This window comes from Crocodylus porosus, unplaced genomic scaffold (genome assembly GCF_001723895.1).
Source record: "Crocodylus porosus isolate Cpor-Errol unplaced genomic scaffold, CroPor_comp1, whole genome shotgun sequence".
In the NCBI taxonomy this organism is placed as follows: Eukaryota; Metazoa; Chordata; order Crocodylia; family Crocodylidae; genus Crocodylus; species Crocodylus porosus.
The window spans coordinates 19,904,026-19,930,870 of NW_017728950.1; the positions used below are offsets into that span (position 1 = coordinate 19,904,026).

General features: G+C 43.6%; 1 protein-coding gene across 7 annotated transcripts in view; it reads right to left on the bottom strand.

Annotated features, from left to right (window-relative positions):
- Positions 1-26,845, bottom strand: part of PCGF3 (polycomb group ring finger 3) — a 149,972-nt gene that overhangs the window by 90,590 nt on the left and 32,537 nt on the right. For 6 of the 7 annotated variants that reach the window (XM_019554854.1, XM_019554850.1, XM_019554849.1 and 3 more), the window contains 6 exons: positions 22,786-22,882; positions 20,148-20,203; positions 19,059-19,169; positions 17,873-17,961; positions 12,772-12,909; positions 8,459-8,539 (listed from right to left, as the gene is read on the bottom strand). In XM_019554854.1, the coding sequence (XP_019410399.1) occupies positions 8,459-8,539; positions 12,772-12,909; positions 17,873-17,961; positions 19,059-19,169; positions 20,148-20,203; positions 22,786-22,882 (572 nt within the window). The remainder of the gene's footprint in view (positions 1-8,458; positions 8,540-12,771; positions 12,910-17,872; positions 17,962-19,058; positions 19,170-20,147; positions 20,204-22,785; positions 22,883-26,845) is intronic. The other variant, XM_019554852.1, reaches the window with a different exon arrangement.

The following is a 26,845-nucleotide window of genomic DNA, read 5'->3' on the forward strand; positions in this document are numbered from 1 at the left end:
TTTTAAATTTTCAGTTGTCTACTTTTAAATATCCATAAATTGGTTCTTGTTATGCCACTTCACAAGATTAAAGATCCTTTTGGTATCCAGTATTTTTCATGCTGGAAGTACTGAGACACTTATCAAGTTGTATCATCATCTTTTTGATAAAGCTAAACAGATTGAGCATTAAGTCTCACTGTAACACATTTTCTCTAGACCTCATTTACTTTTTGGGTCTCGTATCTATTCCCTCACCAATCTTATAGTATTCTACGTTATTACAGCACAGGTGAGACCTGGCTTATTATGTACAGTTCATATATATGTGGATACCAGAACTGTACATAATATCCCAGGTCTCACCTGTGCTGTAATAAAGTCAATCTCCTCTTTAAACTACTCACTCACCTAAGCCAAGCTGCCACAGTATTGTACTAAGAGCTCATGGTCTTTGTCCACTAAGCCCTTAACAAACCACCTTCATAATTACTACTGTCCTGTGTTTAATTCTCCATTCTGTTAGGTATGAGTCTGCAATCCTCATTCCTAGATGCATAACCTTGCATTTGCTATATGCTATATTAACACATAGATACAACTTACAGTGCAATCCAGAGTGTTCCATATCACTAACTAGCCCATCATCATTATCTACCAGTCAGCCAAATGTTTATGTCATCAGCAAACGTTACTTTCAAACATCTGATTTGATAAAAATACAGAACAGCTTCAGCCTAGTACTGATCCCTCTAGAATCCAATGAGAAACTGCTTGACTGGAAGTTTATTCCATAATAAGTGTTAAAATTAAGACCTGTCTGCTAATTCTTAATGTACGCTATGCTTTGTTGATATTGTATAGGGCTGTTTATAACCAGAAGACTGGGCAGGGTGGCATCTTCTAGACTAACTCATTCATGACCCAACAAGGTCACCCAGCGCTGCCAGGCTGCATCACTCAGCAGCCATGCTGTATTGGAGCTGCCTGCGCACCTGTGCTGGGGTGAGGGCAAGGGGGCCGGGTCACAGGCATACACTCTACCCACCTCCCAGGTTGGACTGATCACAATCAGTGTGGAGCAGATTATGGCTCTGCCTCAGGCCCCAGCCCCACAACCTTGATCCTGATCCTGGTCCTGGCACCACCCATCCTGTTCTTGGAAGTTGCTTCCCACAGCCCCATCCCATCCACCCAGATGAGCACACACTGCACATGGGGTCCTCTTAGGGTGTTTTGATAAGCTGTTCTGGGGGGTAGTGGGGTGTGGAGAAGGAAGGTGCTGAGCCAGGGTGGTATGGGGTGGGGGTTGCTTACCCATCCCACAACAGTTCACCAAAACTCCCTAAGTGGCCCTCCAGCCCAAATAATTGTCCACTTGAGTTAGCCTCACCTCGATATCTGGAAAGTTAAATGAAGCATATCATATAGAAGTCCATTTGCAAGCATATGAAAGAGGAAAGGCTGATCACAAGCAGCAAGCATAGATTTACTAAGAACAATGTGTCAAACACACTGGATCTCCTCCTTTGGCAAAGTAAATACCATATTTACTTTAATAGAAAATGACCCTGATTATAAGATGCTGCCTCCAATAATTAGATTCTTTATGGAAAATTTATATATTTGTAATAAATTTTCCAGGTACAGAATCTAATTATTGGAAGTCTGCCTTGAATCTAGACCTTTCCCACTACTACAGCAGGGAAACTAAATCTGGGGGTTTAGGTTACTCCTTTGTTTTCTGCTTCCCCACAACTTTTTCCCCTAGCAATCCCTTCCCCCTTTCCTTACTGTCAGACCCTGCTCACCCTAAGCACATGGAAATGAGAATCAAATTCAAAAACAATAACTTCACAATTAAGCATGGCTATAGCAATCTGTATATAGTATCCATACACTTAGCTCATCCAGAATTACGTTACCTTTTTTTGAACCTGTTGCAAGTTTTAGCACAGATGATAAATAAACTTCTGAGCAGCACTTTAGGGCATGGTTATATATAGTACAAACTATGCATGATATTAGTCCAAAGCCAAAGGCTCATGATTTGCCACACAGTTGATCAGGCTGGGTCACATCAGCCAACAATACTGCAGGCCATGGTGACCCCACAGCTCAGCACTGCTAAGTATGTACACGTACTCCAAATACACCCCTTCCCTGCCCCCCCCAAAAGGATCCATGTGCTAATTAGCCCCCACTCATGACTGGAATTGGGTGTTCTCATCCCAAGTCCTGAGATTCTCCAAAAACATATGTAGATAAGCCACAGGGCAACCGGGTCTGGCTTCATCTCATAGAGGGTAGCACCATGCTAATCATGTGCACCAAATGGGGGGGGAAGGGGTCACAAAGATTCTGGGTGAACTGGCTGGTGGCCCATTTCATGATGTTTGCCAGGCATTTAAGGCTGGTGAAGAAACAGGAATCATTGGAAATGGGAAAGAAAGGTACAGTTCAGCTGTGGGAGTAAAGTCATCAAAATATATGCAAATGTCCAAGTGGCTCACCCTAACTTGGAAAAGAATCAGCCATGATGAGAGCTGAACTTAATGGGCATTACTACATATCTTATTGAGAGGAGGTATGCCAATCCATCCTTGTGCTAGGTTCCCATAAGTATGTTTGCCCAATAGGGGCCATATGTTTTAGTCATGCTCAGCGTTGGCTGCATTTAAATCAACTTTATAGTTCGTGTCCATTGCTGAGCACAAGCTGCTTTTGTCTTAATAACAAACCATATATTTTGTGATATTTCCTTGCATGCAAATATAGGATGAGCTTTTTTCCTTCATGCCAATGGGGGGAGGAAAACTTCATTTTTTATTTGAGTGAATACTTTATTTGGGTGGATGAAGGGAATGCTATAGACACAGTGTATCTGGACTTCAGCAAGGCTTTTGACGAAGTCCCACATAACCTTTCCATAAGCAAAATGGGAGAAATATGGGTTAGACGAAACTACTATAAGATGGATAGACACCTCACATAATAGCTGGGGTAATTAGAAATAAATCCATATCAGAACAGCAGGGGGTTTTAAGTGGAATCCCACAGGGGTTTGTCCTGGGCCCAGTGCTGTTCAATGTGTTAATTCCAGCATCCACATAGCTAATAAAGAGCTTCTTGAGCAAATGTGCTGAAGACATGAAGCTGGAAAGGACTGAGAATACACTGGAGGAAGAAGCACAATTCAGAAGGATCTCAACACATTGGAAAGTTAGGCTGGAGCTAACAGGAAGCTCAATGTTGACAAATGCAAGGTGCTATATTTTGGGAACCAAAAACACAAATACAAAATGGGTGACACCTGGCTGGATGGAAGCACTACAGAAAATGGATCTGGTAGATCACAAACTCAATACGAGTCTGCGGTGTAATACAGCTCCACAAAAGGCAAATGTGGTTTTGGGACACATGGATAAAAGCAGTGTGCGCAAGACCCAGAAGGCAATAGTGTCTATCTGCTTAACACTAATTAGGCCTCATCTAGAGAGTAGTGTGCAGTTTGTCTCCATGTTAAAAGAAAAAAAAAAAAGGACTTGGAGAAGTTAAGGTCCAGAGGCGATGACAAAAACAATGTTGGGCTTGGAAGGCATGTCATGAGGAGAGGTTAAAGGAAATAGGCATTCTGGAAAAGGTGCTTATGAGGGGGCATGATATTAGTTTTCAAATACCAGAAGGGCTGCCATAAAGAAGAAGAAGAATGCCTTTTCTCTCTTCCTGCTGAGTGTAGGACACAAGCCAATGGCTTAAAGTTAAAGCTAAGCAGATTTAGACTGGATTACAAGAAAAACTTCTTCACTGTTAGAACAGCGAGGCAGTGGAATAGACTCCCTAGGGAAGTTGTGGACTCTCCCTTACTGGAGGTGTTCAAGAAGAGGGAAGACAAGCATTGGCTGGGGGTTATATAGGAGTAGCTATGTTTATATTATACTATAGGTATTTCTGACATCATGCACAGAGCTAGTACAGCACACATGCTGTATGTGGTGTAGGGGCCAGACTTGCCTTGTACACTGGCTTCAGGACCAGTACACAGAGCAGGTCTACCACCGCATTTAGAATGTGCACCAGACCAACTTCACATGCTGCATACAATACACAGGGCCAGAGACACCATGTGCCACACACAGAGAGGAGTCAGTCCAAGACCCACAAACTGAATCCTGGGGTTCCATGGGTTGGATCCAGCCCATGGACTGTACCTTTGACATCTGGGGGTGGGATAATGGATTTGTATAGACAATTTGTCTGCAAATGACCCTGCTTCATGCAGGCAGTTGGACTAGACCTGGAGATGCCTTCCAGTCCTACTTTTTATGATTCTGTCATTGAATCCCATCTCAGCTTTCTTATTTTGTCAGCCTAACACAACCCAAACCATCCTAAAAATCGCCAATTTTGTTTTGAAACAGTGTAGCTTCAGAAGATTGGAACGTTTCAAGGGCTGTGAAGGCACGACAGTAATTAGAATAATAAAATCATTTAAAAACTAACATGACTTGCAAGTCAAAGCAAGTGATTCTTCCACTCTAATCTGGAACTGGTAAAACCTCACATGGAATACTATGTGCAGTTTGGGACGCCATACTTCAAGAAAGATGTGGAAAAATTTGGAGTCCAGTGGGAAGCAACAAAAATTATTAGATGCCTGAGAAATATGATTTACTGAAAGACCTGGGATTATGGGTAAAACTTGTTCAGGAAGGACAGGCAAAAAGAAAAAAAAGAAAAGAAGTGGAGATGTTCTGAGGTGCAGTATGAAGTGTGAGGTAGGCCTGTTGTAAGCCAGAGACGGTGAAGGTCAGAGACAAGTGCAATGGTGGGTCGTCACAGTAAGCATCTGCTACAGGCCATTAAACAAGGAGGAAGAGGTGGAAAACACCTTCCTTAAGAAACCAGTGGAAGCTTCCAAATAGCAAGATCTGGTTCTCATGGGGGTCTTATCTGTGACATCTGCTGACAGGGAAACAGCAGTGTACAGGCGGCCCAGTAAATTCCTGGAGCATGTTGGGGATGACTTTTTTGGTTCAGGTGGTGAAAAGACCAACTACAGGAAGCTCTTCTAGACTTGCTGCTCACAGAGGCAGGAATTGGTCGTGAATATGAAGGTGGAATGTAATTTGGGTGACAGTGATCATGAAATGACAGGAAGGGAGGGAAGAGACTAGCAGAATTAAAAAAAAAATGGAATTCGAAATCCAGGAGAGCTGGCTGGATTTTATGGAGGTCCTTTTAAAGGCATAAAAGCAAACTCTCTCAAGGGGAAAGAACAGTGATTCTCAATCCTTGACATCTTTCGAAGGCACTGGAAGGTTCCACAGAATGTTAGTCCTGTTAGGTATTCAAACATAATTCACTTGATAAACTCAGAGGCTATGTCCAGACATGTGTGAATGTTTGGATATCCAGGGGTCAAAAAACAGAACAAAACAAAAAAAACCCTCCATACTTCTCCTTGCAGTGCAGAGATCAACTAAATGTGGAGTATGTGATGCTGCAGACACATGCGGTGCTACATACCACATGGCCATGCTCATCTGGACACAACCAGAGATTTCAAATAAGAAACCCTAGTCTTAAAAACATTTTGGCCTGTTACCGTGTTTCTGAGTTCGGTGCAATGTAAGAATTGCTCTACTTTTTTTTCTGTAGTCAAAAAATGTGTGAAAAAATAAGCTGGCATTTTCTAACAGATGCCTTGAGTCTAAAAAGGTTGAGAAGCACTGTGATAAAAGAACAGAAAGTGCAACAGGAGACTAACGTGACTAAACAGCAATTGCTTCAAAGACCTGAAGCACACAAACGTATTGTACAAAAACTGAAAACTTGATTGTATTACTATAGAAGAGCATCACATGGGAATGCAGGAAGAAAATCAGGAAAGCAAGGCACATTTTGAGATACAGGAGGCACGGGACAGAAAAGGCCACAAAAAGGGATTCCACAAGTATGTGAGATGAGAAAGGAAAACCAAAGAAAATGTAAGTCTGTTCCTAAATACAGAAGGCAACCTATGCAGAGAGACCTGAAGTACTTAATGCTTCTTCTTTTCTTTTTTTTCTTTTTTGTTTTTTTTAACTTCACTTCACAAATGAGGTCAGCTACCAGATGAAAAGCCCACTTGGCAAAGATAGGGAGAGAGACGAACAGTTTAGAGCCGTGGAAGAACAAGTTGGGGATTTCTTAGGGAAAATAGATGCTTTCAAGTCCACAGGGCAGACCAATTGGCTATACTTTGAGAAACTGTGGAGGCCAGATAAGGTCCCAAATGACTGGAAAAGAGCAAATATAAATATCCATCTTTAAGAAAAAGAAAGATCCAGAGAATTGCAGCACCAGCCTGACCTTGATCCTAGAAATAATCATGGAGTATGTCCTTAAGGAATCTATTGCAGAGTACCTAAGAAGAGAACAAGATGATCAAGAACAGCCAAGCATGGATTCACTTAACAGCAAGTCATACCTGATCAACTTGATGTCCTTTTACAACTAGGTGACAGGCTCTACAGTTGGGGGAGAACAGTGGATGATACCTTGACTTTTAGTAAGGCTTTTGACACCATCTCTATATGTCACTCATTAAGAAGCTAAGGAAAAACAAACTAGATGGAAGTACAGCAAAAGTGGATCCAAAGCTGGTTGGATCAATATGCTTAGCAAGTAGTCATCAATGGGTCAATGTCTACCTAATGGGGAGGAGGTACGAAGCAGGGTTTTCGTATTGTTTAACATTTTCATTAATGATGATGTGGATGATGAGACTGAATGCATGCTTAGCAAATTTGTGGATAACACTGAGTTGGGTTGAGTTGCAGATACTCTGGAGAGTAGGGCTAGGGTCCAGAATGACCTAGATAAACTAGAGAAATGGTCCAAAAAAAAATCAATCACTTGAAATTGAACAAGGACAAGTGCATAAAGTCCTATGCTTGCAAGAAAATAATTGCAAGTGTGAATACAGAGTGGAGAGTGATTGGCTAGGCTGCAGTACTGAAGAGATGGATCTGGAGGTAATAGTGGACCACAAAATGAATATGAACCAGTGTGCTCTTGCTGGGGAAAGATAACACAAAATAAATCAAAACAAAATTAAAAAAAAAAAACCACAACAGCATACCAGCTTGTATAGACAGGACTGTTGCTTGCAAATCAAGGAAAGGGATACTTCTACTCCATTTGGAACTCGTGAGGCCTCACCTGTGGTACTGTGTCCAGTTCAGACCCACTCTTCAAAAAAAAGGATGTGGACCAACTGGAAAAAGTCCAGTGGAGAGTAACAAAAAAAATACTAGAAATCTAAAAAACATGGACTTAAGAGACTAAAAGAACTAGGACTGCTTAGCCTTAAGATGACTGAAGGGGATTTGATAACAGTCCTCAACTACTTGAAGGACAATTAAAGAAAGGATGGAAATAGATCTTCTTTGCAGCCTGAAGGAACAGGACAAGGAGCAATGGTCTTAAGCTGCAACAAGGGAAATTTCAGTTGGATATCAGGAAGAACTCTCTCAGTATAAAGGCTGTTAAGTATTGGGACAGGCTGCCTAGAGAAGTTGTGGAATGTTCAAACTTGGAAATTTTAAGAGCAGGTTAGACAAACCCTTGGCTGGGATGGATTACTTAGTCAGGGATGATTCTGCCTCAAGTTAGGGGTTAGATGAGATAACCTCCCAAGTTTCTTTCCAGCCTTACTTTTCTATGATTCTATTAGTGAGTCAGAAATTCACCAAACCAATTCTTAGGTGCATGTTATACAGGCTTGACAATTTAAAAAAGAAGTTTCCCTTTAAGGAACTAACTCTCTCCTTAGTTACTAACAACTGAAAAGTAATTCATCGCCTAAGTCTTATGAGTACCATAACCTGCTTATTTCAAAATACAGAAATTTGTTGAACATTCCTGCTTTTTCATATCATTGCCAATTTTAACATCACCAGCAGAACGAAGGCAGGGCAGGGCAGGATGTCTGTTCATAGCATCGGACAAAGTAGCATGTCACTTACAACAGCTTGTGCCTTTCTGAGCAAGTTCATTTTTAAGGACCATCCTGCCTGCTGTGCCTTCAGCCAGGCTTCAGATTAATACGGTTATCCAGCTCTCTCTATATCTAGAATAAAAGTCTAAGCACTGTATGGATTTCTTGTTCCTGATATGTTTAATCAATTAATCCTTATAGCCTTTCCAGCCAGGAACTGTTTTCCCTAATGCCTTCCTGCTTCCTTTATCAATTTCACACCAGTCACTATAAATGAGAAAGTACTCACTTTCTTTCCCATTTTTTTTTTTTCAATTCCTGCCTTCACTTCTCCTCTGAACCAAGATAGACACACTGTAAACAATTTTTAGTCAATTTTAAATTTACTACAGTATAAAACCATATAGTAGGTGTTTAATAAACTTTTTTTTTTGTAATCCATTACTGATTTTACCCCAGAATAAGGGAAATCATGACAAAGGAATTGAATTTTACCTTAAATCTCCATCTAGTAACAACTACAAACTTGAGTGTGTGGTCCTTGCCAAGTATTTCTTCATTGCATAATATATCCAGCTGATGGGGAAAAAGGAAGAGGGATTTAAATTTATTAAGGGAGAAAAACATACTTATAGAACAAGATGCAAACAGATAAAAACTAGATTAAACATGCATAATCTCCTCCAAAGACAATGGAAAGACCTATCCCTACGCTGTGTGAAAGGGAACTTGTAATCTTAACAGAAAAGGGAAAAGGAAAAAACAAGCAAGTTCTATTCTTACAATTTTGGATCTTGAAGGACAGCCTCAGTTAACACAAGGCATATCCTTGGCAGGAAAGACTCCTGGATTCAGGTCCCTGCTCCAGACGCTGCTCATACATTTTGTATTTAAGAGTCACTAGGTATAAAACAGCCTCATTTCAGTTTTGTCTATAGCCTGGTGACAAAAGCACTCCCCCAGGGAAGTACGAGATGCAGGTCTGAACACCTTTTAGGTGCTGGATAGCTTAAAAAAAAAAAAAGAAAAAGAAAAAGAAAAATCAGGTTTCCCACTTCCTGGGTCAACATTCAAACCACTAGGCTGCACCATCAGCATAGTTAGCATTGGCTGGTTTTGTTTGTTGTTTTATTGGGGGGCGGCCAAGGTTTAATAAAAAAGTGGCCATGATTCTGGTGATTTGTGCTGAACTCTACATGGCTTCTGCATGCGTGTCAGACAGACAAATATGGCCATGTATTAGTACACCAACCAGACTGTACCCCGGTCTGGGAGGGATCCAGCTGCAGGAGAATCCCTTCCCTCCTACGCATAGCTCCAGGAGTCACCCAGATACAGGACAGCAAGATGTACTTGAAGCTAGATCCATCCTCTGACTGAGACGATTCTAGCTATGAGAGAATTGCCCTGGCATAGGGTACGGCTCCAGAGTGATGATTGTCAGGATGGGGAATTCCCCAGTCACCTGACCTATGGAGCTGCAGGGAAATGTCTTCCCACCCATTACTAGCTCTGTTCAACGGAGGGAGAATTTCTCTCCGGGCTCCCTGACAGTTCACCCAGGGAAGATTAACAGGGAGCCAAGTGCTCTCCCTCCATCCCTCTTGGAGGGAGGAGAGCATTAGCTCCCTATTAGCCTGCAGGGAGGAAAGGAGGGAGAGTGGAGGACTGTGGTATATTGGAATGTCCCACTACTGGGAGAAGCAATTCAGTTGGTACAGGAAAAGAGGGATCTTCCTTATAGATCTTCCTCCTTTTGCAATTCTCTTCTGCAAAAACAACCTTGAACAGCTGTACACTTTCTGTGCTGTGAGAAAGATTTTTCCCCGGCACAAATGGAATACTTGTCCGCTGCCTTTGATTTCTACTCCTTGTGTGTTACTGAAACCTCCCCCTAACACTGTGTGCATTCTATCACCAGACTTCTAAAGACCCATAAAATCTTTTTTTCCATTCTTCAATTTTTATCTAACGCAGAGATCAGCAATATGGATCTGACCCATGGACCCACTGGGGTTAAGCAGAGAGGAACTGTGCCTGTGCCAGAGCTGCTTCTCCCTGTCCCTGGCAACACTCGTCAAGGCTGGAGCATGAGCAGTTTCCAGCCAGTGGAGAACTGCCCTGGGGCTAGGCAGTTTCTAGCTGGGAGGTGGTTAGAAATAGCGGTATGGATGCTATTTTCAGCTGCCCAGTTCTAATGCAGCTCCCCTTCATCTGGATGCTACACTTGCTTTCCAAAAAAGGGAATGGGAGGGAGGGCTGAGAGAAGCGGCAACAGCATGGGCACAGTTCCCAGCTGCCTGGCCCTGGCATGGATGCAGGAAAAGCCCTCTGCCATTGCTCCTGCCTGTCTGTTCCTCCCCTACACAATGCCCCAAGCCTTACAGGTGGTAACCTAAGGATGTTACCTTCACACACTTGGCCTGCCTTGGGCCCTTGGATTCCCTAGCCCCTCACTCAGCCTTTCCTCTAAAGCTTTCAGACCCCCGGTCTCATGTTTGGCCCCCTCTGGGCTTCCAGACTTGGTCCGATGCACAGACCCTCTCTCTGGATTCCCAGACCCCTGGTCTCACATGCAACCCCCTCTCTCTGGGCTCCTGGGGCTCTGATCTGGCTTGTAGCCCCTCTCTCCATGCTCTCAGACCCTCGGTCCAGCTTGCAGCCCCTCTCAAACCCATGGGCCTTCATCTGGCTCTCACCCTGTACCCATGGACCCTCTGGTATGACTGTCAGTCAACCTGGATCCTCAACCTCCAGATCTGACATTCTGGTACTCTCCTTGTTTTTCAAGCTTCTTAAGTCTCACTCTTTCATCCCTGCTTGTGTCCACTCCAATCACACTCCTAGCTCTTCCTTGGCCTAGGGCTTGTGGATCCCCAGATCCCTACTCTCTAGGCCCTTGCAGCCCCTGCTGCATCCCACTCTCAGCCCCTGCTGAGTACAAGTTAATGATCAAACACCCTCTGGTGGGCACTCAAGCCTTCTCTAGGCTTAACACAAACCAGGGCCACATGCCCATATAACCAAGCCCTTCTCTGTCCCTGGTACCCTCCCTTGTTCCCTGGTTGCAGAGTGGCTTCTTGGTATTCAGGAACCCTGCTGCTCTGAGCTCCTCACTTCATGGCTCCCAGGGCTGGGCTGGCTGATCAGCTCAGGCTCAGGGCTTATATAGCTCAAGCTGATTAGGAGAGTCCTTAATTATCCCCTCTTTGCCACCTGCAAGCAGCCTCTCAGGCTGCTTACTCCCTTAAAGGAGCAGACACATCCCAGTGTCCTGCTATACCAGGGGTGGACAAAATACGGCCCGTGGGCTGGATCTGGCTTGCCAAGCCGTTCTATCTAGCCCATGGGGCCTCTAAAAATTTTTTTTTAAATTAATATTTATCTACCCCTGGCTGCCTGTCAAAGACGACAGGAGCCAGTAGCAGCAGAACCAGCACGAGCAGTAGCAAGGCCCACTGGCCCAGCCCTCCCCCCGACCCCCTGGGGCTGTTCCCTCCGTCAGAGGGGGAAATTCAAGTAAGAATAGGCGGAGAGGACTGCTAGCACAGCAAGAGCCAGCCTGGCCCAGCCAGCACCACACAGTTCCCAGCTGGCAACTGTATGATGCTCCTACTGCATCACGTGATGCCAGAGCTGCAGATGGGGAGCAAGCCAGGGGGAAGCAGGCAGCAGGGGCTGTGTGCCATGTTGGGGAGTGTGCGGGGATCCCTGCAATGTACAAACCTCACAGACCCACTCATCCTGTCCCCACAGCCCTCACCACATACAGCCAACTATAAAAAGGGGAAGAGCTACCTACGCAGCCCCCGGCAGCTCACCAAAACTTGTTAAGTGGCCCTCCACCCGAAATAATTGCCCGCCCCTGTGCTACACAGTGGAATAGAACTTTTTTGTATAAATGCAAAAGTATACTAGTCAATAGGGAACTGGAAATGAAACTGGATGAATTAGAGATGTCCTGGGGTTGGGAGATGGCATGGTTAAGGCTAGGTAAGGAGACAGGCTGAAAAAGAGAGAGAGAAATGAGACAAAGAAAGAGGAAAGTATAAAGGTAGAAGGGGTGCATACTGTCTGCACATCAACCTTTATTAAAAAAATCACTAGGATGTTATAATTTGAAAAGGAGGATGTTAGGAGACAGAGGATGCCTTTTTATATTTTCCATCCACTACCCTTATCCTCCTCCATATTGTTCCCTGGTGACCAGAGCAAACTGCATCCTGACTATTTCCAGGAAGTATGACTAAGTTTCAGAGGTGGGATAGAGTGTAAACTGCAGCCCCTCTAATTATGCAGGGCATAAGCTCATATTATGTCTTGGGCTACATTTCACTCAAAGAGGAGGATGACTATGCCTTGGACCTGGAAAAAAAGTGCAAAATGGGAGTTAATTAACTATAAGCCCAGTAAGAATATGGGCTGCAAATTCAGTAGATTAGTTTGTAGGGAAGGAGAAAGAAGAGACTTCACTTCAAAATTCAAATTAAGCATTTTGACATTTGCTTGCATTAGGGTCCCCAAATAAGAAGCCATTTTGTAGTCCTCCTGTATCAAATTCTACCTGACACCGGTTTATGTCTTCTGTAGCACTTGAGTGGTGCTGTAGCAGCAGGAAATATGCAGGAGGCAAGGATTTTCACAAGTGATATATTTTATTAGACCAACTGCATGGCTAGGATATATTCAGACAAGCTTTTGAATGCAGTGCATATTGAGTTCTTTTCCTGACAGCAAGATTTCAAGGAACTCTCTCATACTTACCACAAGATTATCTGAAGTATATTTTTGTTATATTAAAATATTACCTCATTAAAAGAAGAAAGGTTAAGTTTTTTGGCAATGAACTTCTTTAGATGCAAGACTGTTGCTTGTGCTGAGCAGCGGATCCATTTTCTTTTCAATCCACGCAATTTGCTGCTATTGCATTCCAAGCAGATGCTTACCTTCAAGGAAAAGCAAACACAGGCACGGTTGGTTAACAGCATTTTCTGTACATCTCATTATGCATTCTATAAGCAACACTTATTAGTTCACCAAAATGAATAAAAAACATAGTATCCTAATATCCTTTAATTGATTAATTCAGTTAACTTATAGAAAAAGCCTAAAATTAGTCAAACAGTTATATACTGCTTAGCCCAGTGATGGCCAACCTTTATGATAAGCATGCCACAAGTCGACTCCACCCCACCCCACAACCCAAGTACCACTCTGATTTCTGCTTCCATAGGCATACCTAATATAATAATGTGCCCCAGAGTGCTGAAATGGATTGCTGCAGGGGGAGGTGCACTGCTAAGAGTCCAGTTAATACCTCCTTGGGCCTAAAACTGCCACAGTTTTATATAGAGAGGGAGGATCCAAAGCCCTGAATTCAGGGGCTACAGGGCCAGGGAAGGTCTTGCCAGCCTCTGGCTTCTTTACTATTTATTCCATCCAGGAAGAGCACACAGCAACTGCAGATGCTTCCTCAGCCTGATGCAGGCTATTTAGCTTGGCTTGCTAAGAAGAATTTTTCCAACTACCTGAGTTGGTCTACCAGATTTACCCAAAGAACCTTGTCTGCCTAATTTAATAGCAAAATACATTTTTTCAAAGTATTAGAAGCAAACCTAAAATAAATCATTCTGAATTTTCTGGCCCTGAAATTATTTTTAGGATGGAGCGCTAACATTGTCTTAATTGTAAATGATCAGTATAAAGTTTCCACACTCTACCTTATTAGGCAATCCATAAAAGCCCCCATCCCAAATAAGCCTTAGGGCTCCATAATCCTATATGAAGATATTAATCCTGCCCTGATCTCTCCATCCCATTGCCTCAGGGGAGTGTGCAGCAAAATGTTGAGGTTTCATCCTGGTAAGTGTCCAAAGTCTTGTCAAGGGAGCTGGGTAGGGCACAAGGCCAACATGGCATCTGTGCATGCAGTCCTCAGCAGACACACAAGAAATCAGAGTAAAATCTTATGTCCTCTGAGAAGCCACTATGTGATCTCAGGTGTGCAGGAATAAGGGATTCCCCAGTCTCCTCACCCTCAATGGACTCTGTGCAGGAGATTAACAACTGAAAAACTCTTCCCTGGCCACCTTTAGCCTTCTAAAAAAAATATAGCTGGAACTGATAGCAAGTCAAAGCAAGCTCCCAATAGTCTCCTGTCAAGCTTTTATTTTTTAACAAACTGAAAATTAGACTAATCAACTAGTATCTCTTGTTTAGACATGCAGGGGAAAGCTTTGCTTGAAGCCACACAACACTCCTTGGACCCTTTCCCAATAAATTGATTCCTAGTACAAAACTCCTATTCAGGTTTCTACTGACATCCTACCAGTCTCCTTCCACCCCCTCAACTCAAGAAAACAATGGACCTTGCTGTGTGCCTTGAAACTTGATTATGGAGAAAGAGCCCCAAAAGTGAAGGGCCTTCAAAAATGCCTTGTAATGCCTCTTATGAGTACCATCTTCCTTGATTCCTGTGTTGCAGAATAGCAAACAAAGGCTGTACACTGGTCTTAGGCAATTAAGGGTTTTATTAGGTGAAAGCCAACATCTTCAGTTCAAAGCAAGTAATTGAAATAGGTCATCAATGCAGGCTGAAACACATGGGAGTTTTTCCTCAAGCAATCATAATTTATGAACTCTGCCGTAACCATTTGGCTCCCATTTACAATCAACCACACAGCCCCCCAAATCAGGGGGCATATTACTGGCCCACCATACATACTTTGGTGCCGTGCATGAGGTTGCTTTGACTCTGCCAGTTTCAGCTACACAGCTGATGATGCAGCCAAAGAGGGATTGCACTCACCAAATCTTCTATACAAAAGGGGACATTGTTACATTTCCTTCCCTTTTTGTACAAAACAACAAAGCTCATGTTTTTTGTTGTTTAAGATATTAAAATCAAGACCTGTATTTGATTTAATCTGCATTTTTGTAGAATTCTTTTCTCACACCCAGAATACACAAATAGTTCTGAGATGTATTTTTATTTACCTTAAGTTAAAGCAGTGCTGGCCAATCTTTTTGGCAGGCATACCACAAGTTAAGCCCTACCTCTCCTCAAATGTCACTCTAATCCCGGTCCTTCACAGAGGCATGCCTGAGTTTGCATTCTGGAGCACCAGAATCATGGCAGGGGAGCTGGAGTCTCCAGACACAGGAAACTGCTGAGAGGAGGTGTCACAATCAAGAGCCAGGTTAACCTGTCACTGGCCCTGCAATCATTCCAGTTTTATATGGCACACAAGGATCCAAAGCTTAATTTGACAGTAGCTACAGGGCCAGTGAAGTCTTAACCTAGCTTTTGGCAGTGACACCTGCTACAACATCCTGCTGCCTCTCCACTCTGTGCAGCCAGAGGCTTAAACCCTCCTGCCTCCATTCCACTAAGCACCTGGGGCTCACATGCCACACAAAGCAGGTGCCCGTGGCCACCTGTTTGATAGCTTTGCATCTCTTGGGCTGAGAATCGAAAAAGAAAATAAAAGCATTTATTTTAAACATTATAAAGAGGTTTGGGAAAAAAAAAAACCACTGCTGCAAAGCAGTTGTGCACTGGGGACTTTGGCAAGAGAGTCTCAGGGGTAGGGGATCCATGTCCCTTGTCAACTACAACAGCATTATTTCTGGCCACAGCTATAACGGGTGTCTTTACCCTGTGACATCCTCACTTGAGGCACCTTGTGAGGCTGCATCTCAAGATCTTTCAGTAAGGGATTTTCCACATCCCTTACTGAAAGGTTCAGGGCTCAATCCTCCCATGGGACAGGACAAGGAGTGCCCTACCACCCTGACAGAGTATAAGTGCTACCTCCAATGCCAGATGCTCTGTACCAGCAGGTACCTCCATACCCAGGGATAAAGCAGCACTCTGGCATCTGCAGGATCTCATAAATTGACACCTTCAGACCCCATGACACTGACAGGAGGATTTACATCCTTGGGCTACTGTACGTCAGAGGCTGCCCGAGAGGTGTTACCGTGGTCTCCTAAAGCAGCTCACACCCTCTGCAGTAGGCAGCTCCTTCAGTGGGAAGTCTCTTAATGTGGTTTTCCCCAGGCACATCCTCAGGGTCCTGGTAATTCTACAGGGCAGTGGGATAAGGTGTCTCCCAGTGATGGCTCTGAGGCAGCGTCAGTCTGTGAAATCCTGGTGTCATGACAGGGTGCAGCAGAGCTGAGGACTCCTTGTTGGAGCACTTATACTCTGTCAGGGTGGTAGGGCACTCCTTGTCCTGTCCCATGGGAGGATTGAGCCCTGAACCTTTCAGTAAGGGATGTGGAAAATCCCTTACTGAAAGATCTTGAGATGCAGCCTCACAAGGTGCCTCAAGTGAGGATGTCACAGGGTAAAGACACCCGTTATAGCTGTGGCCAGAAATAATGCTGTTGTAGTTGACAAGGGACATGGATCCCCTACCCCTGAGACTCTCTTGCCAAAGTCCCCAGTGCACAACTGCTTTGCAGCAGTGGTTTTTTTTTTTCCCAAACCTCTTTATAATGTTTAAAATAAATGCTTTTATTTTCTTTTTCGATTCTCAGCCCAAGAGATGCAAAGCTATCAAACAGGTGGCCACGGGCACCTGCTTTGTGTGGCATGTGAGCCCCAGGTGCTTAGTGGAATGGAGGCAGGAGGGTTTAAGCCTCTGGCTGCACAGAGTGGAGAGGCAGCAGGATGTTGTAGCAGGTGTCACTGCCAAAAGCTAGGTTAAGACTTCACTGGCCCTGTAGCTACTGTCAAATTAAGCTTTGGATCCTTGTGTGCCATATAAAACTGGAATGATTGCAGGGCCAGTGACAGGTTAACCTGGCTCTTGATTGTGACACCTCCTCTCAGCAGTTTCCTGTGTCTGGAGACTCCAGCTCCCCTGCCATGATTCTGGTGCTCCTTGTTGGAACCCTACATATGGGCATAACTGGGGGAACCTGGGAGTGAAAGAGCTCAGTGTGGGTGTGGCACTGGGGCATATAAGGCTGCACAAGGGGTGCCTTGCTGCATTTCTGGGGGCAAGGGACAAACATGGGGCCATATCCCCCTGGGTTCTGTCAACTTAGAACTTGCTGTGGGTAGGCAGGTCCCAGACCAAGACTGACAGGCTGGACTGAGCCTGAGCAAAAGGTGTAACTAACAAGTTTTGTGCCCTGGGAAAAATTTCCCTGTACCCCAAGGTGCATGTAGGAGGTTGATGAGTGTCAAAAGGGCAAAGAGAGAGGAGGGTGGTCAGTCTTACCTGTACTGAAGAGGCAAAGACAAGAGTGCTTCTATTTCTCTGTCTCCACTGGTCCACACAGGGCTGTTCTACCCCTCCTCTCCCTATGGCTGGGCAGCAGGAGCTGTTCTCCCTGTCCCTCCTCCTGGCTGGGTTCTTTGCCTCCCCTCAACCTCTGTCCCTTCCTCCTCCCCACCCTCGTGCCAGCTTGGCCGTGCAAAACCAAGCCAGACTAACTTCACTGCAGAGCAGGTGCAATGGTCAGGATGGCCTCTGCTAGCCTCCCAGACAGGGCAACAGACATAGCGAGCTGCAATGTGACCCTCCAACCTCAGGCCCTGCCCCATCCTTCTTCTCCCCTCTGCTTGCAACCCTACTCCCAACCCTCACATGGCACACACAGGGACTGTGCATGCCACTTGTGGCATGTATAGTGCAGGATGGCCATCCCCAAGTCATAATAGTTGACACTATCATTGATCCTTTACTTCAATGGCAATTAAAGAGTGCTCTCCTAAATTCTTTTTTTTTTTTAAACACACACACACACACACACACACACACTTCCTTGCTTTTAACACATGGAGAAAGGAGTTTTCATGAGGCTCTTCACAATACATCATTAGAAGAGATGAGGAGCAGGGGGATGAACGAAGAAATAAAAGATTTTGAAGTAAGCATCTCCTTTTAGCAATACCTGCTCATCACTTCTGTGATAATCATTATCTTCTTCCTGTTTTTCCTCTGATGCTTCTTTGTTTGAACTCTCATCTGTTTTAGTTTCACCTTAAATAAAAGAAAGCAGAGCACTGAAAGTGCTGAAAAAATGAAATTAAAGATGCCAGAATATAGGTACATTCAACCAAAATTAAATGAAATCAAACTCATACGCAATTGGGGTTTTGTATTTGAGCTTATCAGGATGTGGATGAACCTATCTTACGGGGAAATATGAGACAGAAAATAAGTTACTTTTGTAAAAACGCTTCACTGTATTTACTTGAATCCAAGACAAGTTTGAATCTAAGATGACACTCAAAAATGAGATTCTGGGCATAACAAATTTATACATTTGTTAAAATTTTCCATGTGTAGAATCTAATTTTTAGGGGGCTGTCATAAATTTGCCCCATCTACCCCCCCCCCCTCCATCACAGCAGTGGGGCAAACAGCAGCAGGGGACAGATGGGGGGGCAGGGGAGTCAACTGGCCTTCCCCCTTCACCTTGCCACCTACCCCTCCCATCACTCCCCCTCCCCCAACACTGCCCCAGCACAGAATAGCTCGGGCATGAGTTTCCACAAATTTTTGCATTTTCCCAAACCTAGGACTGGTTACTTCATAAGCCACTGCCTGTCAACAGCCTTATGTAAAAGCCTTAGTCTTTTACATAATTAGGTCTATCTGTTTCAACTGTTATTTGGTCTGTAGTTACTGCTAACTTCTTTGTTCCGTATGTTTACTGCCCTCTGCCCTTTTTCACAGGACGACTTTCATTTATATCATTGTGTTAAACAAAAGCTTGGGCTCCTCCTGCACCAGCAAGTAATGTGCAATTGGGATCTAATCCCCAAACACAAAAATCACACATCCTACCACGCAGGTGTGACATGACAGGACACCTGATTGTTGGGATTGAGGATCAGGGGCCTCAGGGTGTATTTCTGTGGGTGGTCTCATGCAAAGCAGACACACTACCACTCAAGAGCTGAACACAGACCTCTAAGATTAGACTTCATATACATTCACAAAGAAATAATGCACAAATGTCACAAGTCATGATTACGATTAAAAGTATTTTACCACAGCCACATCTCTAACCTTGAGCCTTTATCAGCTTGTATCCATTCCTTAGGAGAAAACAAACAAGCCAGTCTGCTTACCATTCCTATGTGAATCTAAGTGTTGCTTTGCAGAGCATGTCTCCCCTTTGATATCCCCTGGTACTTCCATGCCCAGTTTGTGATAGAACTCCCTCTGCTTTTTCATTTCAGCTGTTCAAAATTTTAAATATTAGTTCTGTAATAAATGTCAGTTTAATATTTTTACAACTCTTTCAACCCCCTTCCCCATTTTTGTAGGAGACATTTTCCTGAATAACAAAATACGGAAGAATATGAAACAACATAGATTGGGGCTGGGGACCAGGAACTTGCACAGAACTTGGGGACCCTGATGGACATGGCCATCAGTAGTAGGGGGCAAGCAAGGGCTGTGCAGATACACCCCTCACTTGCCCAGCATCCACCAAACCCCTATCACGACTTGGTCCTGTCACCACCCCTTGACCCCTACCACCACCCCAGAACTACCACACATCCGCTGCTTGGCCCACAGTCTGGGTCAAGACTGACATCTCCGAGCTAAAGTATTTTACCTAAACAAAAGCAGTAAGATGCCAACACAAAGAAATGTGCTATACTGGACCTGTTGTATATAGTAGTTTAACATATCCATTATTGTCAAAAGTGTTCCTATTACAAAAAGGAACAGCCAAATCCAAAATTTCTTTATTAACAAAGGGCTGAAGTATGCAGTGGAAAGAAAGAAAATTTAATCTAACCTAAAAATTATTCAGAATGAAATATTTTACCTTCAAAAACTTAGCAGAGCAGCCACAACAGACACGAATAGAAGTGGAATTTGAACAAAAGATTGTGCTCAGCATATATAAAACATGCTTTAAGTACTATGTATCTTTTTTCTGCAAGAGCCTCATATCATTTGTTACTGGAAACTTTTCAGGTTATTTTTATTGACTTTAGACAAAAGTAAGCACTAAAGGATAAAGCAGGGACAATAATAGAATTGAAATAGGCAAAGACATACTCCCAACATATACATTTTTAAATGCATCTTTTTTCTTAAAGCAGCAGACAAGTATAAAATCTTTATCATTCCTTTAAAACATGCAAGGGACTTATTTCTCTATCTAACATTTACTGTTAAAATTGAACATACCAAAGACTTACCTTCTTGGAGGCCGGGTACAAGTTTGTAAACAATATCTTGCATTGTTCTGTCATGACTGGCAGGAAGAACAAAAACAAAAAGTTTGAAAGTGGCCTGTTTTTAATTAGCAATATCTACTCTATAAATGCCATCTACCTTAAAAGTGTCCATGTTGTATAGATTCAGCAGATAGGAATATAGACTTTTAAAGTCATAGTATAGAATATTTTGATTATCGCATATACTGCTTGGACACAGGTGTGATGAAAGAATTACTTTAGGTGACAAGAGGGGAGTGAGATGAGAAGGAAAGACAGGTCCCAAAAGTTAGCCAGAAAGACGAGTTGACCACCAAGTATAAAGGGGGAGGGGGAAGGGGAGGGGGAAACGTAACTGGAGACAACTCTAAACCTCAACCCCACAAAACTTCTGAAAGTTAACCTACTGACATGCTTTCACTGTAAGTTAAAGCAAATAACTTGGAAATGGAAAATATATTTTTAAATGTCACTGTGTGAAAGGATGAGAATGGTACCTCAACTTCCAATCTGAAATTTCTCTATCAAGCTCTAAATAAGAGAAAAATCTAGTATAATTTAACTATCAGTCTCAGCAGCTATCTATATGTTACTACCTATCTATATTACTAGCTCAGCTTTGGCTCTGACTTCAGCAGGAATGTGTGCTCCTACCAGAGATCAGTTTCTTCCTGGGTTCTTGACAGTACTGCACAACAGTGGAGACCAATGAGGCCAAAATAAAATGGCAGCAAAACAATTAATTACTGATTGTTTAAATACTTCACCCTTTAAATGTTTTTAAAAACAGCAAAAATACAGCAAGGGTTAAAAGAACTAATGGAATGCTAAAAATAGCAACGGTCTCCTTAGTGTAAATTGAAATTTTAAATATCCATTGCAGGAACTTCTTGGAGCTTTGCTCACTGTAGAAAGTTTAAGGACCTAAGTACTGTTCCCTTTTTGCCTATGGGTGCCATTCAGTGCTGCAATGTAGCAACGCTGTCATAACCCAACATTTTTAGTTAGCCTGTTTATTCTTGGCATCAAAATTCATTCAAGGAGTGAAAACAAGCCTGACTGATTTACTTTTTCAGGAAAGTGGCTCAGTTTTTTAGTAATCTGGATGTTTATTTTGTTAAGGGGTCTACAATTCCCACTGAAATTAAAGAATTTGACAAGAGATCCCAGGAGATGCAATGGAAAATGATGTTCAAAGCAGCGCAATGAGCAACCATATCTAATATTGTATATTAAGGCAAGGCAAAAGTACACCCAGCAGGCTACAGGCTAGAAAAGATGTACTGTCCAAGGGTGTATTTCCATAAGTGAAAGTTACAGTGGCATACATCCCTATGATAAACCAAGTTAGGCAAGAAGCTGTTGGAGCTCAAATACTAATGCCATACAAATACTGATGGTGACAGGAAGCTGGAAGAAGTAAGGAAAAAAACACCCTGCTAAAAGATTTCATAATTAAAGAAAAAAAAGAAGTAAAAACAAAGAGGAGAACACGGAAAGGATAGAACCACCATGCCAAGGCACCATGCCAAGGCACATAGATACTGTAGTAAGGGTAATGGATGGTGTAAAAGGATAGGTACAAATTCTTCAGTCAAAAGAAACTGAAGCTACTAAAATAATGTTTCTGCTGCTGTTTAGCAGAAATATTAAGCAAATGATAATACTGCCACCTTCTGATTTCAAAGTCTTTGAACATTACTGCAGGTAAGACAGGGTTGTTGGTTGTAACTGTGTTGGTCTAAGGACATAGGCAGGCAAGGTTCTTTGGGTAGATGTGATATCTTTTATGAGACCAACTAAATATTTGGAAAAATGTTCTTTGCAAGCTTTCGGGCACAAACAACCTTCATCAGACATAGGGAGACTTTGCATAAGACAGTGTATCTGCCTGGACAAATACATCTGAACTGCTGCACAGAAATCTATTACCAGTAAGAGAAGTAGCTATATAGTTTGATGTTCTAAAATTTGAGAAAAACCCTTTGAAACTTCAGGTATAAAAGAGACAGACTAGGGCAGGATGACACCTTAGAAACTAACCAATTTGTTTCAGTTATGCACCAGGATTCAATGCAAGGAAAACATTTAGAAAAAACTCCATCTGCATGCAGAGGTTAGGTCTTTAAGGCTGCCTGCAGATGTTTTTAAAAAAAAAAAAAAAGCAGTGCTTTAAACTCCATGCATAGATCGGGTGCTTGAGTAGGGCATTTTTGATGCCTTTAGCTAATAGCCAATTGAATCAGCTTTAGCCAAAAGAACTCAAAAGCTCCTGAAGAACCTGATCTACAGAGTGGCTAGTCAAAGTAGCATGCTGCTTCTTCCAGCAAAGCATGGTTTGGAGGGTCAGGGGGGGTGGGGGGCAACATGGGGGTTTAATGTCTGCAGGAAGCCTAAAAGGTGCCAGCCTGCCCTATCTTCTGCCTCTCTTCAGAATAACATGGCTAACCAACCCTTTACTCATGAAAAGATTCAAAAGTTTCACTTCAAAAAAATCAATCCCTTTCTCCCCTTATGCAGCATCATTACTTTTTCTGACATTATTTTACTTTCCAAGCAAACCACTTGCTCTAAATGTTTAGAAAATAGAGAAAAGGCAGTGATTAGTTGTACCACTTACCCAATATACTGCAATGGATGACTCTGATGTATAACAATTCTACATGTTGGACAAGTGTTGTTTTCCTCCAAATACTTCACCAGGCAACTTCTGCAGACTGAGCACAGAATCATTTAAATTAGGAAGGTAAGAAATGAAAATAGTAGATAATTATATCTTATAAAAGTTACAAAAATGATTTACAGAACAAAATATTCTCTCACGTTGCATGCAATTCAAATTTAACCACTTAAATCTTGTTTAAACAAGTTTCTAATCTATGATTTATTAGTAGACAGTCTCCGTGGTATCTTATGGGTGTTCTGAATATAGGAAAAAATAAGAAGCTATAATGAATGAAGGAATTATCAGATTGGTCTTAACTGATAAACATGTAAGTCTTCTCAGAAATCTAAGAACAGACAATTTAAAACTGCACTTCTTAAATTACAGTCCTCTTTCAACAATAATTAGTAACTTATGTTCAGTTTCTAAAGCAGAAGCTACAAACATAAATGCTGTTAAGGGTATGCAGTCAGACATGGTGTATGTGATGATTTTAGCACTAAGTAGCTCAAAAGTACGAGAAAAATAAGCAGACAAATGCACAATGTTACAAAACAATTCAGATTGCAACAAAAACAGGCCCAAATGAAACACTAACATCTCTGAAATACTTCACAATAAAGTATGTTTGTTCTATCCACCAAAGCTTAACAGGGAGCTTGTCAGCTGAGCAGCAATTATAGTTTGCTTTACTTCACCACTCCCCTCTCCTTGAAGTGACCTGTCTGACAAACATAATGCTCAGGAGTCAGAGGCCCAGCATATGGCGTGACCTTTTAAAAGCAAGGCACAAAGGCAAACCACTGTCTCTGTATACTGGACCACCACCCTGCAAGTTTAGCTTCTACAGCACCGAATATCCGAGTCCATGAAATTCTCCATCAACCAGAGGTGAGGAGAGAACTCATCATTCTTTCAAGAAAAAACGAAGTCAGGTCATTTGCAACCAAATTGCAGCTATGTCAGCTGCGAGGGCACAACTAGGGTATAATCAGTCTCAGGCCAAAGTAAAAATCCTGAAGACCCAGTACCATGGGGATCAGGTTGTCAACTGATCAATGTGGCCTTACTATAAGAAACCATCCCAGATTCCACTCAGTAAAGCCCTACTTCATCACTGACTCTGAGGTAGGTCCCGAGTCTGGGAGGGCACCCACAGAAGCTGGCGGCAGCAGCAACAGGGCTGGTGAGCACACACAGAAGCCACCAGCAGCGTTACTGTGGAGTACGGCCCTGTCAGAGGGGGCATGTCCCCCCCTCCCCCCGTGCTCTCCCTGCCAGTCACCTATGGTCCAGAGACATTTGGACAGATATGATACAGATTAGGAGGATTATGAGGAGACTGATACAAGCCTTGAACTAGGACCAGTCCCATGAGAATACCAGGAAATCCCTCCCTCTGGTTAGGGAGTACTGAGAAGGAAATGTATCAAATATTGGGGTGAACCAAATGAGCACCTTACTCATCCTCCCAGGCATCAGTCACCTGGAGAGATATCCTAGACAGCCTGACATACAACTTACAGGAAGGCAGCCATACACCCATACTCCAGCAACAACACTACTCGTCCTCTTCTTCTCTGCTTGGTCACAAGCACCCAGACATCTGCTACGCTGCCAGGTCTGGGGCACGCAAAGAATGGCAGCACTCACAAATTTTGATTTATGGGTCCATGGTTTCAATGCAGTTGAAGCATGAGGCAGGGCCCAAAACACTTATGATGAGGGTTCCTCTCTTCATGCCACAGAGAATGCATGGGAGGAGAGAAGCTTGCACAGGTCTGAGGAGGCACTCAACTCACTAGGCACATCTACACATTGTGCTAAAGTTACCACACAGCGCACTATGGCAGCACAGTGATCACATGGGTCTACACATGATTGCCAGCTATATCACTGTAGTGGTGTGCTCCCCCGATATAGCATGCCACTATGGTGACATAGCAGCAAAATGTAACCATGCACCACGCACACAGCACAGTAACTGTCCATACTGTACCATGTATTAATACTTCCAAAAGGAAGTACTAAAGCATGGCGCTGTAGCAACAATAGCATATGACAAAATGTAGACATGCCCACTGTGTTCTATTTGGTAATTTAATCATCAATTTCAGTCACAGAAGAGTGGAGGGACACAATTACCAGTTTGGCCAAAAAATTTTTTCCAAAGCTTCAGTTTCTACTTGGAAATTGATGCTTTCATGGTCAGTGGCAAATCATTCATTTTTAATGACCTTTAATACATTTATATTCAATTGTGGCACTCCATCAAAGGGTTACAATGAACTAGCTTCCATCCGCATTTCTTGGTGGCAAACCAGCTGCAGGTCAGTGCTGCCAAGTCATGCTCTTCATGCCCTGGCCACAATTAGAAGCCACCCATACATGAACTAAAGAGGCTGTCAAGATCTTGAGAGGCGCAGCATCATGTCTCCCTCCCCCTCCATCAGCCTTTACTCAATATTCCCTTGTGTGAAGAAGCTGAAGGTAACCATAGGAACAGAGCTACTCCTCCCTCATTACCAACGTACCCAGCTGCCAGAACCCTCTCTCCCTCTGCTCCCAAACAGAGAGATATAGTACCTTCATACTTTCCCCCAAGACAGTCTTTCACCCTACAACCCTAGAAAGTAAAGAAGAAAAGATTGTTTTGCCAAACTTGGGGTTTTTTTCATTTCAGAAGTGAGAAAGTTTCAGTGATGTACCACAATTCAAAGCGAGGAAAATATTTAGGAAAGATCTCTTTGTTTGCAGGCAGAAGCAATATGACCCTCCTTCTCAACCAAGGTTGATAGGTTGTGGCAGCAATCAGAAAACTAAGGCCATTTCGTAAAATCACTTCAGAATAGAAATTAAACAAGAACAGGAAGTCCACACACTTTTAAAAAAACAAAACAAAACAAAAAACCCCCTGCAAACTGTACCTGCTGACCTACAAAAGGCAAACAACCAGGGAAAAGTTGCAAGAGCAAGGAGCTGTGATGTTCTACACACACCAGTAAAAGAAGTCAGTGTTTCCGTGCTGTTCGTGCAACACAGGCAAATTTGTAAATAGAGGTGCACCAATACATCAGTCCATATTGTATCGGCACCGATAAAAGCAAAATTGACATTATTAGCAATCAGCTTTTTTTGGCTGAAGTGGGAGACAGATGTCCCTAGGCGTGTGTGGGGCCTGGAACTTATTAGCCTATGCAGGGTTGGGCGGGGTAGTAAGCAGCCAGACTGCGGAGCAGGGTGGGGTGAGCAGCCACAGCACGGAGCAGGGGGAGAGGGTGGTGGTGAGTGGCAGAAGCGCAGAGCTCGTGGCAAATGGCTCCTGCAGCAGGGCCTGTACGGCACTGTTCACAGGACTCCCCAAAGCATGGGGCCTGGAGTGGTCGCCCCAATTCGCTTCCCCTAGGAACAGCCCTGGTGCTGATAATGTTGCTGATAAATGCACATGTATACATGCAGCCACAGCATCCACACAGCCAGAAGTGCAGCTCAGCAAGGTGGGGAAAAGCATCCAGCTGGTAAGTCTGTGGGGGTTAAGGGGCATAAGGGAGAGAAGGAGCTTGATAGGGAAGGGAGATCAAGGCACCTCCAGTGAGGGACGGAGCGGGGTTGGGGCAGGCATTGCCCAGCCAGGGCAGGGCAGAACATGGGACAGAGCCACGGCTCATCTGGGGGAAGGAGGCTCCTACCACTGCATGCACCAAGGGCAGCATGGGGGCATGTGCCCACGGATGTGGGTGCAGGGTGAGGTTAGGCTGCCATTACATGCTTGGTGCTAGCGCTGAGCCCGTGGTCCCTAGTGTGCAGCAGGCTGCCTGACCTCACCCCACGCACAGATCTGGGGGGGCACATGCCCTCCATGCCTCCTCCAGGGGTGCACACAGCAGCGAGAGCCACCTGCCCCTCCACCCCAGCACAAGCTGTGGCTGTCCCATACCCCGCTCCAGCTCTGCAAAGCCTGCCCCAGCCCCACTCCCTCACCATGGGTGCCTCATTCTGTCCACTCCACACCCCT